At 47.9% G+C, this 22,967-nt stretch overlaps 1 protein-coding gene across 2 annotated transcripts in view; it reads left to right on the forward strand.

Annotated features, from left to right (window-relative positions):
• The first annotated feature begins 1,821 nt into the window (after positions 1-1,821).
• PLEKHM2 (pleckstrin homology and RUN domain containing M2) overlaps positions 1,822-22,967 on the forward strand; it is a 37,720-nt gene continuing 16,574 nt past the window's right edge. Inside the window, exons 1-2 of one of the 2 annotated variants that reach the window (XM_058552967.1) lie at positions 1,822-2,098; positions 22,636-22,742. In XM_058552967.1, the coding sequence (XP_058408950.1) occupies positions 2,039-2,098; positions 22,636-22,742 (167 nt within the window). In that variant the 5' untranslated portion in view covers positions 1,822-2,038. The remainder of the gene's footprint in view (positions 2,099-22,635; positions 22,743-22,967) is intronic. The other variant, XM_058552966.1, reaches the window with a different exon arrangement.

A 22,967-nucleotide genomic window follows, 5' to 3' on the forward strand; every position in this document is an offset into this window, starting at 1 on the left:
GGGTTGCCTCCTAGAATAGTATGAAGAAATGTAAAGGGATCCTTGGTTCAGAAAAGGATACAAATAGTTTCTGGGCTCCACTATGTGCTGTATGATTTTAGGCAAATTACCCCCATCCCTGAATTTCTTCATCTGTACAAGAATTGTTGTGTGAGGATACATGAGACAAATGAATGTAAAAGGCTGAGTTCAGTGCATGGCACCTAGTCAGTACTCAACACTTAGCATCGTCATCAACATTAGGATTAAGAACTCTTGCCCTAGATCCTGAGGTGGTAATAGAATGCAGGAACCTCGGTTTCTCAAGAAGTTATTCTCTTTCTTTTTCCTGACACATAATTTTGTCCCCTTATCCAGTCATATAAAAACAACAAAATAACTACCACCATCTTGGGTCTTTCCTGGGGAAACTGAGGGACAGGAAGGGAACTTTTGGGTTTGTATGGAGTGGAGTCCATCTAGGATAAGCTGTGGAATCAGTGTTTCACATCGGGGTGACTAGATCTAGGAGACTGAGGGAGGGGTAGCCCGAGCAACAGAAGAGGGAAAACTGGGGAGCTGAAGTTGAGAATTGGGGTGTCTTAAGAATAAAAAGGGTGGTGATCATTTCACAATACATACATATATGGAATCATTATGTTGTACATCTGAAACGAATATAATGTTACATGTCAACTGTATCTCCATTTTTAAAAAGTGAAAAAATAAAATGAGTATATATTGACATTTTTCTAAAAAAGAATAAAAAGGAGAGCCTAATGGATGTATCAGGAATATATTTATTTGGGGACCAAATGAATTAAGTGAGACAGGTAGGAGACTGAGAACTCTAAGTGTAGGTGGCTTTAAGAGATGGTGAATTGAGGGAGCATGTGCAGGGATAAGGGGAATTGTTATGGTGGGTTTCATAGCTGAGGGAGTTGGGGCCCTCAGCACAGTGCGCCCACTGAAGAACTGGGATAAGGGTAAGAATCGGAAGGGGCATTGGGACTGCAGGTGAAGTGAGGAAGGTGTATTTGGGAGGTGGGGATGGACACCAGGGACCTGAAGTGGCCTGAAAGTTGAGGACTGGGCGGTGAGGGTGAGGAATCAAGGAGTGGAGGGCCAGGGTGGCCAATGAGGGCCAGAGGGCCGGAGTCTGTGGTCGGGTCTAGTTGGGGTGCTGGGGTCTCTAGGCTGCAAAAGGCCAGGGGGCCTGCTCTCTGGGCTGAGGGGAGCCAGAGCCTGTGCATTGAGGGAGTCCTGGCATGGCGGGGGCCTCTGGGCTAAGGAAGGTGAGGGGAGAGTGGGGTCTGTGGGCTGAGGCGATCTCCGGCTGGCGGGGGCGGGATCTCCAGATCCCCGGGATCTGGGGGGGCCTCCGGGGTTGCCGGCCGGAGGGGGTGAAGGGGCTCGGGGGTGCTGAGGAGGGTCAGGAGACCTGGGTGCGTGGGCTGACAAGGGCCGGGGGTCGGGGGCCCGGGGTCTGTGGGGGTCTTGGGGGTCCCTGGCCGGAGGGTCTATGGGCTGACGAGGGCTGAGGGGAGGGGCCCGAGGTCTGTGGGGGTTCGGGGTCCCGGGGTCTGGGGGCTGAGCGGGTCTCCGGGGTCCACGGCCGGAGGCTCTGTGGACTGACAAGGGCCGGAGGGCGGCGTCTCGGGGGTCCCGGGCTCGAGGGGCAGAGGGGTTCCCCGGCTGAAGGCTCTGTGGTGTGCGAGGGCCGGGGCCGGGGGCCGGGGCCTGGGACGTCTCGGGGACCCCGGGGTCTCGGGGCGCCGGCGTCCCGGCCCGACCGCCGCCTTGGCGCCGCCCCGCCTGACATCAGTTCCTGCCGCCGCCGCCGCCGCGCACAGCCCGCGGCCTCCTTCCCCGCCGGCCGCGCTCCGGAGCCGCCGGGCCGCGGCGGAGCGAGGGGCCGGGCGAGGCGAGGGCCGGGCGGCGGGCGCCGGGCCCCGCGGCCGGCACGACGGAGCCCCCGCACGGCCGGCGGCAGCGGTTGGCGGCGGCCCCGGGCCCCCGGCGCGGGAAGCGGCGGCGGCGGGGCGGCGGCGGCGGCGCCATGGAGCCGCGGGAGGTGAAGGACCGGATCCTGGAGAACATCTCGCTGTCGGTGAAGAAGGTGAGCGCGGCCGGGCCTCCCCGAGCCTGAGCCGGGCCTACCCCGCGCCCCTCCTTCCCTCGGCTCGCTCGCCCGGGCCGGGGGTCCCTCCGGTCACCGGGGCTCGGGGACACCCCCCTTCCCCTCCGCGACCCCGGGGCGAGGAGCCGCCGGGACCCCGGGCCGATGGAGGGGAAGCGGGGCCGCTCACGTGAGCCCCGCGGCCTCCGAGCTATTTTTAAAGAACAAAGTTGAGGTCAGCATCCTCAGAGCTTCCACAAGCCAGGCCCGGGGACCCTGCGCCACACAGAGGGGCCGCGACCCGCCAGTGCCCCCCACTTGAGCAGCAGGAAAGCTCTGGGAGGACCCTAGCGGGCAGCGCATCTCTGGGCAGCATCCCTGCATCCTCATCTTCCAGGGCTTGCGCCTGGGAGTCCGACAGTCAGGGTCAAGGCCGGTGATAAGCAGCTTCCAGTTTTCCCAGTTCTGGGTGACATTGCCTCGGTCCCGGGAAGTTCCCTGAATAATCTTGCTCAAGAATGGCAATTTTGAAGAGGCTCATTTCAGAGCTTTGATTTAGAACCTGAAGTACCTGGAGATTGCAGTTTGGATGGTGACCAGTGGAACTTGGTGACACCACAGACACCTTGCTGTGCGGGGCTCCCTGCAGTAGAGATCATTGTCCCTATTTCAAGTAGAAAAAATATTACCTATTAAGGGTATGTCGCTGTATGTATGAGGAAGTCAGCCTATCTGAAAAAGGGTCCTGTGCTAGAAGGAAGAATTCATACTCACTTAAAACCAAACCAGAATTGACAGTCATTTGATGGATTGACAATCATGTTGTTGGATTTTTTTCCTAATTTGCATTCCTGGCACAGCTGATAGTCTCAGAATGTGTGTGTGTGTGTGTGGCAGGGATGATTTGGGGGAGAAGCCTCATCAGATTATTTTAATTACTTCAACAAATCAAAATGAAGAGAATTAATTAAATCAACTATTATATTTAAATAACTTTTTTCCCTACTTAAATTCCTCAAAAGTAACCTATGAAAGCAATTTTACCTTTCATAAAGATCAGTGTGGCTTAAAAAGAAAAGTAGATTCAAAATGCTGTTACTAAAATGTTCCTCTAAAAAGTAGCATTGCAGACATCCAACAAAAGTTAGGTTTATTTAGTTTTCCTGAGCTTTGCTGATGCAATTGGGGTATAGTTTTTGCTTACTCAAGAAGGATGAGCAAATACTTTGTTAAAGCAATACATCTTTAGTAATGGAAGAGAGAGTAAGACCGCTGACCTTTCTCATCTAATCTGGGCTGATTATGGCTTCAGGTAGGCCAAGTGTATTGTCTTTGGATTTCCAACAAATAAATGGGGTAGAAAGGGGGTAGCCATGGACACTCTGTCATCTGTGTAATTAGGAATCTTTTGAAGGCAGAGATCCACTCTGTAAATCAGGCTGCCATTTATGGAGTTGGGTGTGCTTGTCAAGGTTCTTATAATTGTTTGCCTTGGAACAAGCACATTTTATTGAGCTATGATGCACACCAGAAGATATGTCGCACACTAGAAACTGGAAACCCATCTCTGGGTGCATCACAACCAAGGCATGACTAGCATCATGGTTAAGAACATGGATTCTGGAATCTGGCTGCCTGGGTTGAATCCCTGCCCTGCCCATTAATAACCCTGTAACCTTGGGTAGGTTCCTTAACCTCTCCATGCCTCAGTCTTCTCATCTGTAAAGCAGGGGTACAATTAGGGTAGTTATGAAGAGTGAATGAGAGTATGTATGGAGAGTGTTTAGCCCAGTGCTTGACCTAGTCTTAATAAGTTGTCTTAGTCTGTTTGGGCTGCTATCACAAATTACCATAGATGGGGTGGCTTATAAACAACGTAAGTTTATTTGTCACAGTTCTGGATTCTGGAAGTGCAAAAACAGGGTGTCAGCATGGTTGGGTTCTGGCGAGGGCCCTCTTCCGGGTTGCAGGCTGCTGGCTTCTCCCTGTGTCCTCACATGGGGGAAGGGTTGAGGGAGCTCTCCTCAGTCTCTTTTATAAGGGCATTAATCCCATTCATTAGGGCTCCACCCCCATGACCTAAGCACCTCCCAAAGGCCCCACCTCCTAATACCATCACCTTGGGGGTTAAGATTTCAACATATGAATTTGGAGGGGAGGCAACACAAACATTAGTCTATAGCATAAGTGGTAGCTTTTTCTGTTTGTGGTAGAGCCAATTTCTCACTTTTACAAGGTCTGAAGATGGCTAAGTGCCTCACCACCTAAAGGCTATTATATAACACCATTTGGACTTGTTACCCACTTCCGTTGTATGTTTTGTTTCAGATAACTGTCTTATGATTCTTGGGTCATGAAGTGAGTTTGGTTTTCTGAATCAGAGTATCTGCTTCTAATAGGAATCAGTTAGTTCAGCTACGGGAGTAGGCAAGGCCTGGCAGTCTTGGGGTCAGATTTGTCCTTGAACACCAGTCTCACCTAAATTTGTTATATGGCGCCTTGAGAGTTGCTTCGCCTTTTTTCTTTCATCCTACCACTAGTAAAATGGTCTCACTGATCTTTTTTGTAAGGATATTGCATGAAGAAAATGAGATGTGCTTTTCTGTAAAAAAAGATCCACTGTGTATTACTATGTTTGCAAGGCATATTTTAGAACTTTCTATTGAAATAGAATATATCTACAGAAAAGTGCCCAGATCCTAAGTGTACAGCTGAATGAGTTCTCACAAAGCAAACACATCTACATATTGCACACCTAGATCAAGAAACAGAACATAACCATCATCCCAGAAGCCCCCCTAGTTCCCCTCCCAGAAACTACACCTCCAAGTGTAACTACGCTCCCCAGGCAGTATTGTTGAGTTCAGCTATTTTTACACCTACATTTTGTGATGATGAACATGCATTGTAACACCAGAGAGGTGAAATAGCGGTTATCCCACCGGGATCCAAGGAAACTTGTGTTCTGATAGGAAGGCAGGATTCCTGGGGGTTAGAGAGAATTGGAGAGTTTAATCGTACAGTTAAATGAAAATGATAACAATGAAAATCAAGTTCCATATGTTCTCGAAAGGGAGAAAGTAGCAGAAACATCCCGGGTGCTGATAATAAAGCTTGTGGTTGCTGACTTGTTGATAGTTAAAGAGAGATGTCCAAGTCAAAGAGAGTGTTGGCGTTTTGAGTTGGCATGTGGTTCTACTAAAGAGCATCTTCTCCAGGGGAGGGAAGGCAGCAGTTTTATGCGAGTTTTGGTTTGTTATTGAGGAGCATGAGTGCCTGCTGCATACACATGCAGTATGAGCAAAGGCTCTGTGCTGTAAGAAGCAGCCTCTGCCCTCCAATAGTTTGTATATTGGTTGGAGGAAGAGTTAAAAATGTAACTCTGAGGGTGAGGAGAAGCCCTCAGAGAAGGAGGAGTTAACTGAGTCTTGACAAATTGGTAGAATTCAGAGAAAGAGAGGAAGCAGGCGTTTAAGATAGAAGGAACAGCCTAAGCATCCCCAGGAAGTGTGGACGTCCAGGTTGTCTTCTGAGGACAGGGAGGAGACAGACCAGTCTCAGGAGTGCTGAGGGTTCTGCTAGATGTGGCTAGAAAGTGCTTTCCTTGGAGTCTATACAGCAGAGTGGACGCAAATGCAGGTTTCAGGGGTGCACAGACCTGGATCTGGGTTTGAATTCTGAGTTTGTCACTGCCTGTGTTAACCCTGGCAAATTACTGGACCTCAGTTAGCCTCAGCAGTCAGAACTTACTCATAGTGTTGTGATGAGAATTAACTTCCAGGAGATAATACACCTAAAGCATTTAGCACAATACCTAGCACATCACAAGGCCTAAATAAAGTATTCGCTACCATTGTCACTCGCAAGTGTCTATGTGAACTCTGCAGTTTACTCTTGTGCAGTTTTCAGTCAAAACCATACTTCTCTGTTTCTTCAGCTCAGGGTTTGTCAAACTTTTTTATAAAAGGCCAGATGGTAAGTATTTTCAGCCTACGTGGTCTTTGTTAGAACTACTCAGTTCTGCCCTTGCAGCTCAAAAGCAACCACAGATGATCCATATGTGTATGGGTGTGGCTATGTTCCAATAAACCTTTATTTACAGAAACAGGCAACAGGCTGGATTTGGCAGGCCGTACTTTATACATGAACATGTGTGCACACAAAAACAGCCTCACTGGGGATCACTTTCAGAAAAATTGGTGTGACCGATCCTAGTGTTAACCAAATCTCTATGTAACTGTGTTTTTGCACATTATATCAGGCTTGCAGAATGAATACGGACCTTCGTAAATCCCATCACTTGTCTGTGTATTTAGTTTTTCAAAAACGTTTACTGAGCACCTTCCATGCGTCCCCACTGTCCTAGGCCCTAGGAGGGTAGTAGTGAGCAAGGCAGATAAGATCCCTGCCCTCATGGAGAGGATATTCCAGTAGGAGGAGGCGAGCGATACTTTAGTGGACAAACCAATCCAAAGATGATTTCAGATTGTGATAAGTGTTATGAAGGCATTACACAGGATAATATGATAAAGAATTGGCAGGGGAGTTTGCTGTGGAGGAGGTGGCCAGAGAAGACTTGCCTTAAGGAGGTGATATTGCCTCCAACAAGGGACACTGACTAGGATAAGAGAAGGAGACATTATTCTAAGAAAATGAGTAGTTGTTTTTAAAAACACACAAATAGCTCAGAAATGTGTAAAATAAAAGGTAAGCGGCCCCTGTTCTCCATCTTGTCAGCTCCAAATCTGCCCCGCTTAAACAGGATAAATAAATGAATTTATGTAACCATCCTTCTGGAATGCTTCTGAGTTGCCCAGGACAACCTGGGTCGCCCACCCATCTCTGAGCAGACATCCTGCCCGGCAGTTCAGGCTCTGCGGTGAGTTCTATTTCTGGCCAGCACACCCTGCGCTGAGCAGGGGTCTCCCTCTCGGGGGTCTGCTGACACTGGTCAATGAGCTGCAGCTGTTGTTCTATCCAGCCTGTCAGTGTGGCTGAAAAGGCTGGCTTGGGAGGTGGGCTTTTTTTCCGCCCCTTCAGGTAGGTTAAATCTGCCAGTACATTAAAAATTAGCTAGGGCAGCTCATTTCTAGAGAGGGCCTGGTAGTTAGATATATGTGGGAATTATATTGACCATTTGGTTTCAATCAATAGTTTTGTTCTCTCTGGCTTCATGGAAAAACTCTTAAGAGTTTTAAAATCTTAAGGGTTCTGAAAATCCCTAATGACCTGAGTCACCTGGCCCAAGATCTAAATAAAATAAAATCCACACACACATTTTATAAACTGAAGTGCTAAGGGTCAGGGTTGCTTGTCTCGCTTCCTCTTCCCCCGCCTGTGTCCTGATGTCGGCAGTAGCTATTCTCAGCTCCTTTCCTCTCTCGCAGAACAGACGCTATCTAGTGAGTGGTATAAGGGAACCACATAGGTGTGCACCTGACCCCTTGAGTGACCCCACCCAGGCCCAGCATTGGATACTAGTGGAGAAGTGATAGCTGCTTTTTCTGAGCCCTGCCCATTCAGTTTTCAGATATGGTTCTCCTTTTACAAAATGCTTCTCTGATGTTTGGTTTCTGGTAGAAGCTTTGTGACACTGTGGTCCTTTCTGTCCCATCACAGAATACCCTGGGTCCCCTCTTTCTCTGTGGCTTGGCTCTAGCATTAGGTCCATCCAGATTGAAAGTCCCTGTTTGATGACTGGAGGCCAGGCAGAAACTCATCTGCGCCTGGGTTAGACAGATGCAGGTCGCCATCTGGCAGCAGCCGGCCCCCTGTTCAGTCCGAGTGGGCCACAGCTGTCTCTCTGTAGTCACAGTGAACACCCCGGAGTCTCAGATGGAACAGTGGTGATTACTGTGGGTCCCCCCAAAACTCATCCAGCTGGAGCCCACTGGGGAAAGAAATTCCCAGCAAAATTGAAAATCTGCTGCTGGCGGACAAAATGTTAGGTCTGAAAACTAATGCCGAGTAAGGGGTGGAGTGGTCAAGACATGTTTTAATGTGGAAAGTAAGGAGCTGGTATTTGGAGGGTGAACGTTGTGGGAAGAAGAAGGTTGGCATTTGTAGGTACCGTGGGGCTCTTGAGTGGGTCCTTCTTCCCCCTCGAATCTTCGGTGTTCATCTCGGGCATCAAGATTCAGCACCACGGCAAGAGTGTGGTGCCACTGAAGCTGGCGGTGCCCTTACATCCAAGGAAAGCAACGGGGCTTTTCTCCCTTGGGATAAAAAGCTCTCCTGGGTGGCCTTGCTGCTGAGGAAGCCAGTTTCTCAGCTTGGGACCTGGAACCCCACCGTGCAATGTGGAGTGACCAACTCTGGGCCCAGAGTTCTCCTCCCTGGAGGTCTCAACTAGGCAGCAGGGCTGGCTGGTTTAGGTGAACTTTCCTTTCCAGCCCTGTGCTTCTCTTCATTGCTGCTCGATTAAGGTATGAACGTCCTACAACTTCCATTTGAGGCAGGAGAATAGGGACAGTTTCTGGGAGAGTCCATTTGGCTGGAGCTGAAAGTTCAGGTCGTTGATCTGTTGGTGGTTATAACCATCCAGGGTCCTGAGAGCATCTCCTCTCTCTCTCTTTTTTTTTTTTTTTGTGAGGAAGATCAGCCCTGAGCTAACATCCGTGCTCATCCTCCTCTTTTTTTGCTGAGGAAGACCGGCTCTCAGCTCTGAGCTAACATCTATTGCCAATCCTCCTCCTTTTTTTCCCCAAAGCCCCAGTAGATAGCTGTATGTCATAGCTGCACATCCTTCTAGTTGCTGTACGTGGGACGCGGCCTCAGCATGGCCGGAGAAGCGGTGCATCGGTGCACGCCCGTGATCCGAACCCGGGCCGCCAGCAGCGGAGCACGCGCACTTAACCACTAAGCCACGGGGCCGGCCCGCATCTCCCCTCTCTTGCTAGCAAAGCAGCCGGCCCTGCCACACAGACATTCTTCTCCGCTTTATGTATTTGTAATTTATCTTCTTTTCCTTTGCTTACAAGTGTTTACAAACATTATAGAAATACATGAGGAAGAAAGTATTCATTTCCTATAATCTCCCCCCCGCCCCGGATAACTGTACTTAAGAGTTGGAACTGACAGATTCTAAGAAACCCAGTAACATATGAGAAGAAGGAAGGGACTAATGTAGACTTGAAATCCACAAAAATCTCCAAACTTAATTTGTGTAAGTAGTCAACCTCTGTTCACACTTTCACCCAAGGTTCATTGTTTTTGGTCTTAGAGACTACTGAGGCATGAAATGTCCAAAGACACCGAGAGGAAAGGGCGTGATGATACAGGAGGAATCCTTACACTTAATTTATTCAGCACCTGCTGTTTACACACATTTCCTCGGTCAGGCCCACAACAAACTTGCAGGATGGATCATGATCCCTGTTTAATCTATGAGGGACATGAGGTTTAGAGAAGTAACGTGCCCAAGATGGTAACACTCATAAGGGGCAGAGCTGGATGTGAACCATGTTTCTGGCTTTGCTTCTTCCATTTCTCTGAGCCTTTTCCGTCTCCATGATGTCTGTCTTCAAATTCTAACAGATGATCCATCACCATGGGTCAATCTTGTGGGCCAGTCCTCCATAAAACTACCTATTCATTTAACAGATATTTGCCGAGTGACTGTGATATGCTGAGCACTCTTCTAGTCACTAGGAATCAGCAGTGAACAGAGCCCACCAAGCCCCCTTGGGGGTCACACTCTAGAAGAGGAGACAGACATTAAACAATCACCATGGATCAGGTGTATACCTCAGGCCCTCCCTAATGTCCTTTAATAACCATTATGGATTTGTAATCCATGGAATTCTTGCCACGCTTCCTAACCCTGTATTTACATTTTCAGCCTCTTAAGTCTGACTGTATTGCACGGCCTTGGAATGGAGGCAAGGGTCCCCCTAGTGTCCTTCCAACCTAATGTTGTGATATACAGGACTTGATGACCATTTTCCTTAGCAACAAAATGGTTGTCTGGGTGGGGCAGCATTAGTGAGGTCGTTTTGCAGGTATAGCAGTGGAAAAGGGAAGTGAAAGATGAACACAGAACCAGTGAAGGCTCCTGGGCTTTGAAAGACTGATTAAAATGAGGCTTTGAAAAACCCCCTTCCTCCTCCCACCAGTGCCACATGCAACACAGAATGGGGCGCGCTCAGAAAACAGAGTGCACGGTTTCTGCGTCCATCCCAGCAGTAAAAGTATGGAGTAGAATCGTGTGTGCTGTGTGTTCTTTTAGGCCATTGCTTGGCTTCTAGGTCTCTGGTGTTTGCCTAGGGACCTCTTGGCAGAGCCTCTTACCATTCTCCTCCCCACTTGGAAAGGAGTCCTTGGTCCCTCCATGAGAGGTCAAGGCCTGTGCTGAGTTCAGAGGCAGAACAATCATGGTACCTTGGGGCTGGGACACTCTCCTTCCAGGAAGAAGAAGCCTTTAATTGCTTTTGGAAACTATATTCAGTCAAATTACCCAAGAGATCTGTGCCCAACTAGGCCAGTCCCCTTCTACTATCTTTATTCCAACACCCCAAAGAAAGCACAAAAAAATGAAATCCATGGATAATTCAAGTACCTGCTTTTTTCAGCTTTTTCCCCTGCATATCTTTCAACAGAGCTGCCACTAAAGCAGAGAGCCTGCCAACTCTCCAGCAAAGGGGCTAATGAGCAGTGATTTGGGAGGTGGGAAAGAAAGCTGTATAATTGGGTGTATTTAGTGGCAAATGAAGAAGCATTGTTTTCACCCAACTTGCTTAAGGAACAATGCAGCCCCGTGGTAAACAAAGAGCACACCCTTTATGATGACTCTACATGTGAGAGTGCCAGTCAGTCCCAGGATGCCACTCAGCCTGGGCACAAGCCCTTCCTGGGCAGGGGCATTGGCTGAAGGACAGCGTTTTTCATGCCCACCTAGAAACCAGGCTGATCATTTCTGAATCACAGGATCTCTGATTGGTTCTTACGCAGGGGTGATTTCTGCATTCTCAAGTTCTGTAATCTACTGTCATTGTAATTGGGAATGAAATATTTTCCAGGCTAAAGTGGAGTGGGATCTCAGGTGAGGGATTTTCAAATTAGGAGAGTTAGTCAGAAGCATTGAGGTTGCCTGGGGTCAGTGGAGCAGTAGACACCCAGTGGGCCGAAGCCTCTGTTGACAGTCTCTTGTTGTCTAGGAAAGAAGCAACTAGGACATTCCTGACATTGTCCCCCAATGCCCAACCCCCACCTCCCATTCTACAGAGCCCTGGGAATGGCCCAAGGCCCCTACTGCTCTGTTCTCCTCAGTAAGACGTTGGGATGAGCACTTTCCAGGTGGTCACAGAAGGTGCCCCTGACCGTCACTTTATCCCCACGTGGGATGGAAACAGAAGGAGCTCCAGGAATAGCTACCTCCGTGGTCTCGGCACACCTGGCCGAGACTCTGCAGTAAAGCAGAAAGACCACTGGACAAACCCAGGAGGTGCAGGAAGTGTCTTCACCTCCCTGGACCCCAATCTCCCTGCCTACAAATTGAGAGATCTGGCTAAGTGATTATTTTTCTGATTTTCAGCACATTCAGTAGTCAAAGTTTTATTCACTGATAGCTTCTCTCTCGCTCATTCTAAACCCCCCACCCCGCACTCTTCCTGAATGAGAGGCCCCAGGAAACTCCGCTTTGTAACCAAGTGACTTCTAAGGTTCTGAAAGGTCTTCTGCTCTTAGGTTCTGAAATTCTTCAGCCTGGCCCTCACCCAGCCTTGTCTTAGATTCCAGTGGAGATCCTCTACAGATATGCTGTTGGCAGTGGCCTTCCATTCCTTGGATTATGTAAAACAAGCATTATTATTCTTTTTTTTTTTTTTTTGTGAGGAAGATCAGCCCTGAGCTAACATCCATGCTAATCCTCCTCTTTTTGCTGAAGAAGACCGGTTCTGAGCTAACATCTATTGCCAATCCTCCTCCTCTTTTTTTTGCCCTTTTTCTCCCCAAAGCCCCAGTAGATAGTTGTATGTCGTAGTTGCACATCCTGCTGGTTGCTGTATGTGGGACGCGGCCTCAGCATGGCTGGAGAAGCGGTATGTCGGTGCCGCCCGGGATCCGAACCCGGGCTGCCAGTAGCGGAGCGCGCACATAACCACTAAGCCACGGGGCTGGCCTCAGGCATTATTATTCTTAGAAAGCTTTGCTAAGACTTAAAAGACTCCAGCCTGCCTGCCGTATTTGTTTATTTATTTGTTTACTTGTTTATTTTTGAGGGGATGGATGATGTGCACTGGCCTTCTTTTCAAATCCGTGTCTGAGCCTGAAGCCAGTGCAAATTGCTGGTGCAAGACCAAGGTGGGGAAGTTGTTTTGGTGGCTTCCCTGAAGGGCACGTTGGATAGTTCTAACCACATCAACCCTTCTCCAGCTGTCTCTGATATGGATGAGCTCTGTTAAGGTCCCTCTCCCTGGGGGAGTCCGGGCATCAAGGTTTGGGGACATCCTGACCCCAAAGGTAATAAATGGTATCACATGGCTTGACTTCTGCCTTTCCTGTGAGGGTCTGCCTTGGAAAGAAGAGTGAATGTTCGTGAGGACCACAGGGGCAGTTTGACCCATCAGTAGCCGCACTGTGAACAGAATTTCAAAGGCAAGGCAGGCAGTGCCCTCTCACTTCCCATAAGACTCGTCCCTCGCCCATAGTGCACCAGCAGGAGCGTCGAGTGAGAGGCAGCCTCAGGGATTAGGTGGCCTCAGAGGGTCCTGCAGCTCAGGGGGCTCTGAGTTGGCTTGAGCTTATATGTAACCAGGGCCATCATTGATTTAATTTTTAAAAGGTGATTTGAGGTCAGGTGGCAGTCGACCCTTCCTTCAGTTGGGGTCTTTTCTGCTTTTGGATTTCCATCTCCTAGACCTGAACTGCTGAAGCTGTTCTAAGCATTCTGTCATCTAAATATACCTGGTCTCTCCATGGAGCCAGGAGAGCGGCTGCCGTTACCTGGCGACCTCCTCCCTTGGCGGTGGAAGAGAGCCAGGTTTCTCCTGCGTTATAGGTCTGTGCCTCCTGTGTGCCAAGCAGAGGTGCAGCAGGCCCAGCAGTGAGCCCCGTGGTGGTCGGGCAGTTCACACCGGCGCGTTTACAGCCCGGGGTCTGTCCAGCCCGCAGACTCTCTCGCCATTGCTGGGGCCGGGATTTTTATCCTGCTCTGAAAATATAGGAGTGGGGACCGTGCCCCTCCCAGCCCCGCCGCGGCCAGCCTGTGAGTAGGTAGCAGATTTAGATTCCAGATCTCCCATCTGTTTGCTGAGCAGCATCATAGCCTCTTTGGGCTTGACTGACCAGGGAGAAAGAAAGGAGGTCATCTGTAACCATCCTGTTTTCATTTGGCCATTTATAATCTTTCACAGCTACCTTAGAGTTACCTATTAGGGACCAATTCTGGAAAGATTTCTTGGTACCAACCATAGAACTAGAAATTGTTTCGTGGGTATGTGTCTATAAGAGAGAGACAAGACAGAGAAGGCCGGGCTGTGGCAGCTCAGAGCAGAGAGTGGGACTAACCCTAATTAAAATGCTCTGAGTCAGGCGTTTCTTGGCTTGTTGGAGTGTGCCACCCACATTTCCCCACAGCCACGGGGTCTGGCACAGTCTCGTGATGGCCAGTCTTCCCAGAGTGCTCAGCAGGGAGCAGCGGCCTCCTGGCCTTGGGAGAGTCTAGGGCGGGCTGAGCCCAGTTCTTCCCAATGCCGGTGCCCGATCACACCCAGAGAATCAGGAGCTGGGAAAGAAGGGCAGCTTGGCCAGTCCAGGGTGTGCTCTGGGAACGTGCCTTTGAGACGAGGCCTGAGTCAAAGAATTTTAGGGAAACCACAACTTTAAAAAAAAAAAATTACTTTAAATCTTAATCCCTCTCTTCATTCTCAGCTAACCCTGCTTATTTTTAAATTTTCCTCTGAAAAGAACTTTCTCATCCTCCCACCATCAAGCACACCAGCCCACCTGCGTCTGGGCTCCCATCTGTGGCCACCCTCCCCTGCAGCCGTGGATCCCATCCTGGCTCTCCTGTTCAAGGACATGACTCCTTCACTTCACCCCCATTCTCTCTCTCTCTCTTTTTTTTTTTTTTTGGTGAGGAAGATTGGCCCTGAGCTAACATCTGTGCCAATCTTCCTCTATTTTGTATGGGGGATGCCGCCACAGCATGGTCTGATGAGTGGTGTATAGGTCTGCACCTGGGATTGAACCTGCGAACCCCGGGCTACCGAAGTGGAGCACACAAACTTAACCTCTACTCCACCAGGCCGGCCCCCCTTTTTTTTTTTGGTGAGGAAGATTAGCCCTGAGCTAACGTCTGTTGCCAATCCTCCTCTGTTTGCTGAGGAAGATTGGCCCTGGGCTAACATCTGTGCCCATCTTCCTCTACTTAATATGTGGGATGCTGCCACAGCATGGCTTAATAAGCAGTGCATATGTCCATGCCCAGGATCCGAACCTGCGAACCCTGGGCCACCAAAGCAGAGTGCGTGAATTTAACCACTACGCCACTGGGCCGGCCCCAACCCCCATTCTCTTGCCTCTCTTTTGGCAAAACTGGTCAAAGGAGTTTTCTTTCTTTTTTTTTTTTTGTGAGGAAGATCAGCCCTGAGCTAACATCCATGCCAATCCTCCTCTTTTTGCTGAGGAAGACTGGTCCTGGGCTAAAATCTATTGCCAATCCTCCTCCTTCTTTTTTCCCCCCTTTTTCTCCCCAAGGCCCCAGTAGATTGTTGTATGGCATAGTTGCACAACCTTCTAGTTGCTGTATGTGGGACGCGGCCTCAGCATGGCCGGAGAAGCGGTGCATCGGTGCACGCCCAGGATCCGAACCCAGGCTGCTGGTAGCGGAGCACGCGCACTTAACTGCTAAGCCACAGGGCTGGCCCCCAAAGGAGTTTTCTGTATTGCTGTCTCCTCTTTTTTCTTTCTTCCTTCTTTCCTTCCCTTCTTCCTTTTCTCCTTTCTTCAACCAAAATTAGGCAGTCTAGTATAGGAAGCCCCGTGTACAGCTCTTACATCTCGTGAACTGTCTTGTGTCAACTATACCCCCATCACTCTGTTATTCTGAAGCAGATTCCAGATATCCATGCATTTTTCAGTAAACATTGCTCAAAGCTGAGGATTCTTTTCTCACATAACCCAATACTACTATCACACCTTAAAAAATTTAATAATTTTTCCTCAAATCATCAAATACCTACTAAGATTTCCAGTTCCAATTGCCTCATCAATGTCGTTTTAAAAATACCTTGTTTGCTTGAAACAGGATCCAAATAAGCTTGAGCTCCCCTTGAGGAACTCCTCTCGGGCTTTCGTCCCTACTCCTTCACTCGAGTTGCTTTCATCATGGGTCCCAGCACCTCCCTTAATGTGGGAATGTGACCCCCATGAATCGATCATTCCCTCCCTTAGAAACTTGCTTCACTTGGCTTCTGGAGCACACGCTGTCCAGATTTTCCACCCACCTCACTGGCTGTGCCTTCTCCGTCTCAAGCAGTGATCCTCAGCCCTGCCTGGGCATTAGAATTACCTGGGGAGTGTTAAAAAGCAATGCTGGTTCCTGGGCCCCACCTCCAGAGTTTCTGCTTTAGTTGATCTGGGGTGGCACCGGGGCGTTGTTATTTTCCTCCAGTTCCCCAGGAGAGGACCCCTGGTCGGACATTGGAGAGCCTGGCTCAGTCCTCAGATGCTCCTCTCTCTGCACTCCCAGGATGATCTCATCCAAGTCCACAGCTTGACTTGCCGTCTAAAGGCTGATAGCGCTGACCTCTCCCTGACCTCCAGACCCATTTACACAGCTGTCTCCTTGACATCTCCATTTAGGTATCTGATAGGCATTTTGAACTTACCATGGCCAGAGCAGAACTCCACCTGATCTGGAAATGGCAGCGCTGTTCAGTTGCTCAGACCAAAAACCTTAGAAGCGTCCTCGGCACCTCCCTTTCTCTCATACCCCACATCTAACCCATAAATAAATCCCTGGGGCGCCACCTTCAGAATAGACCTTGAATCTGACCCTTTCTCGCTTCCACTCCTACAGCCAGCTCCAAGCCTCCATATTCCACCTGCACTGGTGAAAGCCTGCCAACCCGTCTCTCCGCCTCCACCGTGGCCTTCCACAGGCTGTATATACACCACACAGAAGCTAGAGCAGCCTGGAACATATATATTGAATTATGTTACTTCCCTATTTTCAACCTTCCAATAACTTCCCAACAAACTGGTGATGAACTACGAAGTCCTTACCATGGCCTGTATGGCTGCACATGATGTGGCCCTTGGCTGTCCTCTGATTTCGTCTCATACCATTTGCATCCTCACTCCCCAAGCTCCAGCCCCACCAGTCTCCTTACTGTTGCCCCTGCCTCAGGACCTTTGCACCTGCCATCCCTCTAACTAGAATACTCTCCCCCTAGATACTTCAGTAGTCATTTCCTCAGTGAGATCTTCTTTGACCTGCTATTTATAACAGACCCCCAATTCCTGCTTTGTTTTTTTATGGCATTATTACTCCCTGGCACTGTGTTTGCACATAGTTTATCTCCGCCTGCCACCATAATGTAAGTTTTACAAGGACAAGGACTTCTGTATAAGAATAGTATCTGTATGTACATAGTGGGTGCCCAGTAAATATTTGTTGAAGTGTATGAATCTTCAAGGCTTGAGGCTCCCTTCTGGCCACTGCTGAACTGAGCTTTGGGCAAGAGACAGCTTCCAGCCCAGCCTGTCGCAGGTCTGCATTCTTTACCACCTCTGCTCAAGGCTCCAGACCAAAGGTTGGCAAACTGTTTCTGTAAAGGGCCAGAGAGTAAATATTTTAGGTTCTGAAGGCCGTGCAGTCTCTGTCTCATCTACTCAACTCTGCCGTCGAAAGCTGCCATACATAATACAAAAACAAATGGGTGTGGCTGTGTTCCAATAAAACCTGACAAAAATAGGAGGCAGACCCGCTGGCCATAATTAGCCAACCCCTGCTATAGACTACTAATTCTGAAATTTTCCGCCTTTTCCCCAAATCTACGTGGACAGAGAGGAAACACTCAAAACCATCAGCAATCTGCTCAGCAGGATGAATTTCTTCCCAGAAGTGGGGAGAGCTCCTCCTGGAGCAACTGTCACTTGTGTTAACCAAACAGTACACTTCCTCACTTCTGGGAAGATGCCAACATGGGGCAGAAGGATGGAGAGAGGAATAGGCAGGCTTTCTTCTTAAAGAAGCCACACTGGCTTTTCTCTTTGATCCATCTTCCAAGAAGCAGAGCTGCAGAAGATACCAAGCTCACATCCACCGTGGGCTTTTTAGTTCTCGTGACTTAAAAAAGAGGGGACTGCATTTCTCTTTTGTGGGTTCTACAAAATATCAGAATATAGTATAACATTTTATATACGTTACTCATTCAGGGATCTTGAACCCAGGTTAGATGAAAAGACCTGGATTTAAAATCTGGCTCTGCTACTAGCTCTGTGACCTACTTTATGGGGTTGCTGTGATGATTAAGTTAAATAGTGTTTGTAAAGTGCGTCATTATCATTGTTGTCATAGCAGCTAACATTTATTAAGTGTTTTCCAAGTATCCTCTGACCCCTCACAACAACCTATAGGGAGGGTACTAATACTAAGCCCATTTTACGGATGAGAAAACCGAGTTTAAAGAGGTGAAGTAACTTGCCCAAGGTCACACAGTGAGGGAGTGGCAGGGCCCACACTCAAATCTAAGTTGTCTGACCACACAATCCACACCCTTAACCACTCTGCGCCTTCCTAGTGCACATAATAAGCACTCAATAAATGATGGCTCTAATTATAGCAGCTGTTAGCTGCACCAGCATGTATTGTATGTAACCAAAGAGTAGTTTGGAATAAAGGTTGGCAATTGTGCTTCCAGGCTGAGTTATTTTCTTTATACTCAGTCCATTAATTCTGTTGCTGAGGGGCCCTCGTTGACTCGGTGTTTGCTTTCCTCCCACTCCCGGCCCTGTCAGCCTGTGATCTTATGGGGCAGTAAGTGGCTCCCGGCTGCTGCCTCTCCAGGCAAGGGGAGAATACCTCTGCTGTCACCTGTGTGTTGCGCTTTGCTGACCAACTCTGAAGTCTGAGCTCTAGCTGTCCACATGGCTCCTCAAGTGCTCCCGTCACTGATTCAGACATTCCCTTTCTTCTTCCTGCTCCTCGCAAAGACTATGCTGAGTTGCAGCCCTGATTCGAGATCTCCTTCTCCCCTGAGATAATGGAAAATCTTTATCAACCTGCTGTAGCAGAGTGGTGAAGGAGTAGGCTCTAGAATCACCTGCCTGAACTAGTGAACAAAATATGAGGTCTTGGGAGCAGACATCATCGTGTCTTCCTGGCGCCTGCACTTAGGTTTAGCCAAGTGCTGTGTCACTGGTGTGACTAAGAATCTGGGTTCATTATTCTTCATAATCTTGGCTAATGTTCACTGAGCACTTGCTCCTTACCAGGATCTATGCTAAGCCTTTTGCATGCTTTATATCACTTGATCCCCTAAACCAGCACTGTCCAATAGAACTTTCTGCAGTGATGGAAATGCTCTATATCTGCACTGTCCAATACAGTAGCCTCTAGCCACATGTGGTTACTGAGCATATGAAATGCGGCTAGTGCAATGAGTTTTTAATTTTGTTTAATTTTAATTAATTTAAATTTAAATAGTCACATGTAGCTAGTGGCTTCTGTATTGGACAGCTGAGCTCTAAACTATCTTTTTAACCCATTTTACAGATGAGAAAAAATGAGGGTTAGAGGATTCAGTAATTTGCCAAAGGTGCTTGGGCTCGTGCTTCCTTCCCAGAGCCCTGACTCTTTACCACCGTGTTGTACACTCTTTATATTGTACTTTTTGCAGAGATTGTTTCCTGGTTTCAGACTGTTCCCTAACTCATAATGCGACGTGTATGTATGCAACCCATTTTGAAATAAATGTGTAAGACCTATCTAGAGAAAGCTGTAAAACTTACCAAATGATATAAAAGAAGACCTGCATAAATGGGGGGAAAAAAAAATTCTGTATTCCTGGATGGGAAGACTCAGTATTGCAAAGATACCATTTCTCCCCCCAAATAATCTCTGGATCAGTATAATTCTACTCTGAATTGAAAAGGGAATTGTAAAGAAATTTGATTCTAAAAGAATGTGCTAGAATAGTCAAAATCGTTTCGAAAAAGAATAGTTGGGGGATGAGGTGGACTTGTTCTGCCCATATCAAAATGATGGCTAAAGGGAAAATGATTAAAAGTAGAGGACTGTCACAGGAATAGACAATGGTCCAGTTAAACAAAATAATCTAGAAAGCTGGCATTATACCACAGATCAGTAAGAGGCCATAATACATGTGGAAATGTTCTTATCCATCCAGAAAATAATAAAGCTGGGTCCTTACTTCATGCCATATAGAAAGTAAAGTTCTAAATATGAAAAAAAGAACCATGGGGTCGGCCTCTTGGCGCAAGCGGTTAAGGGCGCGCACTCCGCTGCGGCGGCCCGGGGTTCGCAGGTTCAGATCCCAGGCGCGCACCGACGCACCACTTGTTGGGCCGTGCTGTGGCGGCGTCCCATATAAAGTGGAGGAAGATGGCCATGGATATTAGCCCAGGGCCAGTCTTCCTCAAGAAAGAAGGGGAGGACTGGCATCAGATGTTAACTCAGGGCTAGTCCTCCCCAAAAAGAAAAAAAAAAAAACAAAAAAGTCCTAAAACTATAGAAGAATAAAGGTACTTTTGTAACATTAGACTGGGAAAAATAGGAAACTATAACGGAAAAGATTGACAGATTTGATGACATAAAAAATAAAAATTTCTCAATAGGAAAAAAACGCCATAAGCAAAATTTAAAATTCAGTTGACACTAGGCAAAAAAATAATAATAATACATAGCAACAAACAGGGTTAAATCCTTAAGAAAGAGCTGCAACAGATCAGTAAGAAAAAGACAAGCAGCCTAGCTGGAGAATATTGGGCAGAGGTTATGAATAGGCACTTCACAGAAAAAGAAATACAAATGACTAATAAGGATGTTCAACTACTTTAGTGATCAGAGAAATACAATTTGAAACAATTAACAGGGATCCACGGATGTTCGTTGTAATATTATGTGCAATGTCAAAGAACAGGAGACAATAGCCATATCTAACAATAGTTAAGGCATGGGGGCCGGCTCCGTGGCTTAGCGGTTAAGTGCACGCGCTCCGCTGCTGGCGGCCCGGGTTCGGATCCCGGGTGCGCACCGACACACCGCTTCTCCGGCCATGCTGAGGCGGCGTCCCACATACAGCAACTAGAAGGACGTGCAGCTATGACGTACAACTATCTACTGGGGCTTTGGGGAAATAAATAAATAAAATTATTAAAAAAAAAAATAGTTAAGGCATGGTATGTCATATTTTAGAATATAATATGACTATGAAAAAGAATAGAGTGGATATGTATGTAATGATATGGAAATATATGTTTGATACATTGTTGAGTTAAGAAAAAGCAAGTTTCAGAACAATGAATATAGCGTGATCTATTTCACTTTTTTTTTTTTAAGTCTATGTATGCAGTAAAAGAGTTGGGAGCATACATACACAAGCTGTTGACAAGTGGGGAACAGGAGGTCTTTATATTTATAGGCACGTCCACATTGCTTCCATTTTTATGATGAGCAAATATTGTTTTTGGAATAATTTTTTTTTAAGGTATCTTGACCTGAGAAAGGAGTCAGAATTCCAGCCATGCTCCCTCCCTTAGCTAAAAATCATAGTGAAGGACTTAACTTCTATTGGCCTTAGCCACCTTCTCTGTTTAAAAACAAATAAATAAAATTTAAAGACACGGGGCCAGCCCCGTGGCATAGTGGTTGAATTCTGCACGTTCCACTTCGGCGGCCCGGGTTCTCAGGTTCAGATCCTGGGCATGGACCTACACACGTCAGCCATGCTGTGGTGGTGACCCACATGCAAAATAGAGGAATATTGGCACAGATGTTAGCTCAGGGCTAATCTTCCTCAAGCAAAAAAGGAGGAAGAATGACAACAGATGTTAGCTCAGGGCAAATCTTCCTCAGCAAAAAAAAAAACTTCCATATTTTTCAAGTGTTATGGTGGGTATGGCTACTTTTATAATCAAGAAGATGACTAAGCCACTGTTTTGCTTTTTTAATAAGAGCGTTGCACTAGATCTCTCAAGATTCTTCCAACTCTAACATCTAAGACTCTTTGATCTCAGATTTGCTCAAATTTTGAAATTAAAAAACAAAAAGCTGGACACTGACGTTTGGGTTCTCAACACTAAATTGTGCTAGACTACTTTCAGCCACTGCTGAGAGGGAGTTGTGCAGTTTCTGCAAGCTCGTTGCTCTTTTTTTCAGTTCTGGAAGCCTTCTCTTCTCCTGGGGCTCTGTGTTGCCTGCCTCTCAGGAGGGAGGGCTGACCCCACAGGACTGAGGTCTGTCCCTGGCATCAGCGCTGCTAGACTTAACCCTGGGCCACAGAGAAGAGAGGCTATTTTTGTTGTGGGGGCTCAATGGTTGGCCTCTCTCCAAGAGCGCGTGCTTGTTGGTATGGTTGATGCATCTTGCCTGCTGCGGCCGTCTCTGCCACTGCTTCCAGAAAACACTTGAGAACATGTTTGTCCAGCGCCAAGAGCTTAAACCTGAGATGAGTGTACAGGGCTGAGTGCTCTTTTTTTGTGTTCCCTCTTCTGGCCATTCCAAGGGCAACAGAAGACCAGAGTATGGCTCAAATGGAGCTGGAAAGACTTTTCTCCTAGAGCTGTACTTGAAAGGGGCCACTGCCTCCTGACTGCGGTTGCAGGGAACTCATTCCAAGCATCTGGGCTTTCTCAGCCTTAACAAGCTGCTAGGGCTGCCCTCACCTTCGTCAGCCTGGTGGGGCTTGCTCAGGGCTGCAATTCATCTCACCTACTATCCAAATCTCTTTTTATCAGTCCAGCCTGGGAACAGTGGCCTTATTAGTGTAGGGCTTGATGTGAGCCTGGCATGTACCCGGATCCATATCCAGCCTTGTCAGGTTCCTCAGGCAAATCCAGTGTCCCAAGTCAGCCTGTGGCAAGAAGGCCATTGGAACAGCTGCCCCAGTCCATCAGCCCTTAGTTTGTGCAGAGGAGCAGCTCCCAGCAGGGCCTCTGTGTTGCCCAACTCCAGGGGCAGGGGCCATTTACACTGGGCACTGGGGGTTCATATATAGATGAGACTATATGTAGTGCCCCTGGAGTTGTGTAGCCCATTGGCCCTGGCTCCAAGCCTGGTACCACCTGAGACCCACACACGGATGGTGAATCCCTCACCAGCATCAAGTTGTCATCGCACAAAGCACTTACTGAGTGCCCCTTGGGGACTGGGCTCTAAGGATACAGCCTTTGCCCCTGGAACCTCCAATACAAGATAAGCAGCTGGTGCGGGCAGTCTGAGGTAGACTTCTGTGTTGGTCAACACAGATACGTCATTTGACTGGCTTTCTCAGCTACCTTCTTGATTCCAGAACTTCTGTAGCCCTCCTCTTTACCAGTTCTAATTTTGGGGGGATTATTTTTCCTTTCAGTTGCAGAGCTACTTTGCTGCATGTGAAGATGAGACCCCTGCCATCCGGAACCACGATAAGGTCCTGCAGCGTCTGTGTGAACACTTGGACCATGCCCTGCTGTATGGGTAAGGTGGAGATAGTTTCTGGAAAATTCTATAGGACAACACAGGGCACAACCGAGACCATAAGTAGCCTCCAGAGAGAAGTCCCTAGCCTTGTCTGGCTTTTATTTCTTCTTTCTCTTGGCAGAAAGAGATTCATCTCACTCAAGTGGGCCACAGGCTGTCTGTAGTTATCCTAGTAAATCATCTCTGAGCAGGCATGAGTGATTGGGGAAGGAATTAGCAACA

This window comes from Diceros bicornis, chromosome 13, assembly GCF_020826845.1.
Source record: "Diceros bicornis minor isolate mBicDic1 chromosome 13, mDicBic1.mat.cur, whole genome shotgun sequence".
Lineage (NCBI taxonomy): Eukaryota > Metazoa > Chordata > Mammalia > Perissodactyla > Rhinocerotidae > Diceros > Diceros bicornis.